Source organism: Sinocyclocheilus anshuiensis, unplaced genomic scaffold (assembly GCF_001515605.1).
Source record: "Sinocyclocheilus anshuiensis isolate Anshui unplaced genomic scaffold, SAMN03320099.WGS_v1.1 scaffold207, whole genome shotgun sequence".
Classification (NCBI taxonomy): Eukaryota; Metazoa; Chordata; class Actinopteri; order Cypriniformes; family Cyprinidae; genus Sinocyclocheilus; species Sinocyclocheilus anshuiensis.
In genome coordinates this window covers 5,290,404-5,295,995 of record NW_015551045.1, presented here as the reverse complement: position 1 = coordinate 5,295,995, position 5,592 = coordinate 5,290,404, and the positions used below count along the sequence as shown (strand labels likewise).

The following is a 5,592-nucleotide window of genomic DNA, read 5'->3' as shown; positions in this document are numbered from 1 at the left end:
GTGGAAAGTCACCACTCCCGAATGAGTTCGCGCGAGAGAACGTAATCTTTTAGTTTTAAGTCGGTTTGAACAATCCGGATAAGCGCAAGTAAGTACCATTTTGATTAGCCGTCGTACCTACAATGACTGTGCACTGTGTAAACAATGAGTGAGGTATATGCACGAGAGATCACTTCTGGCACTTGCGTAAACTACGCCAGAGCGCGTACACACCTCACGCACTGGATGCCTGCGCGTACCCAAAGACAGTTGGACATAGTGGTGTATTAGAGGTAAAAAATGATATAAATACTGTTCGGTTTCTGGCACAAACCGATCGTTTCATGTCTTAGGACATCAATGTGTCGTCACGAGCCGCAGGGTTTAATTTGGATTTGTCTGTGCATGTTTTTTTTACTCTCATAGATTTTGTTACCATTGCCATGCATTATACGACTGATAGACTTCAACGGTTGGACTTAAAAATCATCATATGTGTTCTACTGAAGAAACAAAGTCACCTACATCTTGGATGCCCTGGGGGTAAGCAGATAAACATCAAATTTTCATTTTTGGATGAACTATCCCTTTAACAGACCCTGTTGTATTTTCTTGTAATTTATTAAAAGAAGGTACACCGCCATCTTGTGCCGACTAAACTGACTTGAACACACCTGATGTCGTAATTACGACTTGTCAGCTCGTAAGTACGAACATCCCAGGAGGACTTGAACGCAGCATAAGTCACAAGCTAAAATAAAATATATATTTTTTTAAATATTTTTGTTTGCATTTATTTTTAAAGACTTTTTAATGGTGTTAGTTTTACGATAACATCCCTAAATAGATAACCTAAAAATGAAAACTGTTGTCATTTCTACACCTTCATATTGTTCCAATCCTGCATGACTGACTTCCGTGGAACACAAAATATAGTGTTAGAAGTTCATTTTTTTGTGTGCGTGTAATGACAATGAAAAGTATATAGAGCTTTGAAGCTTTAAAAGGGGTACCATAAAAGAGGTCCATGTGACTTCTGAAAGTCTTCTGAAACCATATAATGTAAATTTGTACTTTTAAAAGGCTTGCCAGCTTCAGTCCCCATTCATTGAAACTAAAAAAGAGCGACCAGCAAAATCTACTGGCTTTGTATTCCATGCATGGAAGAAAGTCATACAGGTTTGAAACAGCATGAGGTTGAGTAAATGATGACAGATGTTTGATTTTCACACAAACTGTTCTTTGAAATGACCTGAAACCCTCTGAAAGCATTTGACATGCCTATTCTTCACTGAAACGCCAGCTACAAATTCAAAAATAAATGATAGCAGCCTTACAATATAAACCCAAAACTGTGCACTCCATGTGCTGTGTGTGGGAGAACGTGAGTGAGCGCGCTTGTAGAAACAGTAGAGCCCAATGCATGGAAGAAAGTCATACAGGTTTGAAACAGCATGAGGTTGAGTAAATGATGACAGATGTTTGATTTTCACACAAACTGTTCTTTGAAATGACCTGAAACCCTCTGAAAGCATTTGACATGCCTATTCACTGAAACGCCAGCTACAAATTCAAAAATAAATGATAGCAGCCTTACAATATAAACCCAAAACTGTGCGCTCCATGTGCTGTGTGTGGGAGAACGTGAGTGAGCGTTTCTTGTAGAAACAGTAGAGCCCACCTCACAGAGCAGAGAAGTTCAACTGATCGAAAGATGTCTCGGGAGTGGTATGTTTGAAGCGGGGTTGCCTAGCAACCAACATTGGCCTAGGACAACTTAAGGCTGGACGCCAAATAGACAAGCACTGGCAGGTTCAATTCAAACATTATTTAATGGCAGGACATCCTTAAAATCATTTCAAAGACAGTTTAGGATTTATGAAGGTTTATTTGCATTCTTAATATTATTATTATTATTAAAATATGCTAAATTAATATTTTTTTGTATTAGTTTTTTTTTTTTTTTGGTTGTTAGACGTTAGTAGGCCATTCTAAGAGGTCACACTTTGATTTTTGATTTTTTTTGTAAAGCACTATAAACTCATTTTATATTGTACTTAATGTTTATTTTTAGAAGCAAACATGTTTATGGTTTTAGTTTTAATTAACTGTTTGTATAGTCTAGAATTAGCATGTACATGATTTATTTATTTTTATTCTTTTTTTTTTTTTGAGTGATATGGGCCAAACAAGCACTAATTATGATGAATTAGTTGTTTTGAAATAGATTATATTTCTGATTTGAAATATGTTTTAGTTAATGTTTGTAATTCTGGGAAAAACTTGTGTAGATTTTGGTCTTCTTTCACTATAATATATCTCCTCTTGCATGAGTAGAAATAGCCACCCAAGAGCATTATGAATATGGCTGCCATGTGAACTGACTTGCCTTAAAGGAACTCCAGGGTGGTTGCAATGGTGTTCTGAATGGTTGCTTACTGGCTGAAGTTGAAATAGCTACAGTATATTCAAGGTTTGTAGATATGGCTTGGTCCCTTGTCCCTTTTTTGTTTTTGCCCATTTAATCATCCACTGGCGAAAATCGGATTTTTTAGAAAAAGATTAGCAAAACTTTCCTCAATAAACCGCATGCTTTGAAATATAAATAATGTGCACAATATAATACTCGGAATACAGACTTAAAGTATGAGTAATAATGATGAGTAGCTTGCCTTCCCTAATTCTAGTGTTTTCTAATGACAATTATGCTGGTTTTTTTTGCATTGTCAAGGACTGTGTTAGATTTATTGAGTGAAAGCTATAATGTGCCACCCACGCTGCATGCACAATGAAAGCGCACAGTGCATTACCGTGAACTCTTTGAGGTTTTCGTGTTTACACTCCTCCTCATGTCTAGGCTCTCCATGTCCACACAGACGGCAGTGCAGCCACACACACAGGTACCACACAGACTTCGGACTAGGTATGATGTTGAAGGGTGGTGGTAATGTCCCTCCTTCATCAAAGTAGCTCATCCACAGCTTGGTACGAGCAAATTTCCACTCGATGTCTGCGTGATCCTACAACAGAGAAACAGACAGCCAGTTGGACGGAGGAGAGTGCTGAAACTGCCAATTGGGACAGTGTCCCAGACTGGCTTTTGTTGCTGCAAAAATCCTCTTGTGATTGGATGATGTGCGTTTACTCAGAATTGTGTTTACTTGAATAACGGTTCCCATTGTGAGACACATGCAGGGGTGAAAATGCCTCTAAATGTAGCTTATATAAGCCCAAAACTAATGTCCTGAAAAATGCATAGATAAGAGCCCATCTGACTGTAACAAAACTGAAGAAATATGATGGTTTGTTTGTAAGACACTAATGGCTTTAATGTTCAGAATACATACACAAAACCACTATGTAATTTAAGGATATTAAACATTTTGAGGTGAAGTCATGTTGATAAAATATGTAGAAACATACATCAGGCCTTTATATCATAGACTGGGCCCCTAAAGACCCTCATGATGGTCAGAGGTCAGCAAGATTCTTAATATCAAATAATTTGACCTTTTTATACCAAGACATATGTACAGGATTAAAAATGTCATGTGGTGCAACTTTCCAAAACTGATTTAAAAAGATAAATAAACAATGAAAATATGAGAAATATATTTAAACGCTTTTCTGTACGTTTTATTTGATGGTTACACCAAATGACATTTTTAGTCATTTGGAAAATGCTCAAGTTTTTCAAAGCCATATCCACATTAATTCAAAGAGTACTAAGAGTACTAAAGCTTGGCACATGTGTTTTTAAGTATAGATTTTGGTCAAGGACACTCTTATTTTCCATTGACCCAGATGGAACAAGTGCTAATTGCACAAATACAATACAAATGGCAGTTAGTCTTCAATCAATAATGCACATTATGTTCCTCATTTTTAAAAGTTTTATTTAGTCACCTAGCCTGGTCAGACTGTCTTTTAGCCACTTTTCGACTGGTCACCCAACTAAACTTGCTAAATACCATCTTGGCAAGGCTAGGAGACCAGATTAAGACCAGATTAATCCAGCTAAAACAGCAAATCATTTAGCCTCTGGTTAAAGCAGATCGGGTCATTGCAATTTACACTGAAAAATGTTTAGCAAATTTAAATTTGAGTGAATTTGGCCCTTTTTTGGCCACATGATTACAACTGATTTTAGACATTAAGGGTCAGATTTACTAAACGGGGCAAATAAGTGTGAGAGCGCAATCCCATAAAAGTGCATTTCCATAATAACCAACGCAATCTACCAAGAGCAGCCCAAATTAGCATCTAGTTTAAGATGTATCTTTTTTGGGCAGTAAATAATGGCAAAAAATACCAGTAAATTGACTAGTGCAAACATTAGTAAATCTTGCTGCGTGATTCATTAAAATACTCCCCATAAATTTTGTGTCTAAAATGGAACCTCCTACAAATGCATTTGCAATAAGGTCAGCTGTGAAAATGACTGTGGCCATGCCTTTTCATGGCTAATTTTTCACTGCATGTCTTTAGTAAATCCTGACAGTAGCTTTTTAACGCCAAAAGAGGGTTTGAGCTGGTGCAAACCGTTAGTAAATCTGGCCCTTATTTGCTCTACCACTCTCAAACTTACTTTCAATACCAAATGATTCAGGTCAAAGTAATGTAAACCTTACACCATATATATATATATATATATATATATATATTAAAAAATCATCAGTATCAGATGGCACTTACAGCAATGAGTTGGTAAGAGTTGTTCATCATAGCGATGAGCATGTTCAGCAGCACCACCAGTGAGATGACATTGTAAGTCCCGAACATGGTGGCCCCCACAAACTCTGTAAACTCATGACGAGCCTTCACATTGGTAACATACAGATTCAGCAGCCCAAACACAGACCAGAAGAGAGACTGAAGAGTTTCAAACAGTCTGAGAAGTCAAAGAGAGAGAGGGAAATAAAGAAAGAGGCAAAGCAAGAATTGTCATATGTCGAGTTTCTCCCAAACACACATATTGTGTATAATAAGGGAAAGTTAGAATTGAATTGGGCACTGAATTTGAGTGGGGTTAAGCCTGCACTATTATCAGCAATGACATACTGTTTTTATCAAATATAGCCAAGAAGGAAACACACAAACTGAAAGCATCAACTTTTTACTAATTTACTATCCCATTTTAATTAGCAGAGACAAACATAACAAAGGCCTCCTGTAGCGAATTGATGCGTTTTTGTAAGAAAAATATCCATATTCAAAACGTAATAATCACTTTAATCTAGCTTGCGCTCACTGTTGTACACGGAAGCAGCTCCGGGCGGATGACGTATGAGGTCGGCTTTGCGCATGCGCCGCTTAGAAGTGACGAACACGGAAACGCAGCGGAGCGATCAAAACAAAACAACGGTCACTAATTAGAAGTACAAAACGAGGATTTGTAAAGAAGAATGTCAGAGGATTTCGATATAAGCCAAGAGGAGACTGGTTTTCCTTTGCTAAAGTAAGGAAACTTTGCTTTCTTTGATCCTGTAAACAAACGTTGGTTTTCAGAGACTCACCGGCGCATGCGCAGCACTGACCTCATACGTCATCCGCCCGGTGCTGCTTTTGTGTACAACTGCTGGCGCAAGCTACATTAAAGTGATTATTACGTTT

General features: G+C 37.5%; 1 protein-coding gene across 1 annotated transcript in view; it reads right to left on the bottom strand.

Moving 5' to 3' along the window:
• The window catches only part of LOC107661741 (short transient receptor potential channel 5-like), a 24,746-nt gene that overhangs the window by 5,282 nt on the left and 13,872 nt on the right, over positions 1-5,592 (bottom strand). The window contains exons 6-7 of the mRNA XM_016451508.1: positions 4,675-4,870; positions 2,790-2,999 (exon numbers count right to left, since the gene is read on the bottom strand). Coding sequence (XP_016306994.1) covers positions 2,790-2,999; positions 4,675-4,870 — 406 coding nt within the window. The remainder of the gene's footprint in view (positions 1-2,789; positions 3,000-4,674; positions 4,871-5,592) is intronic.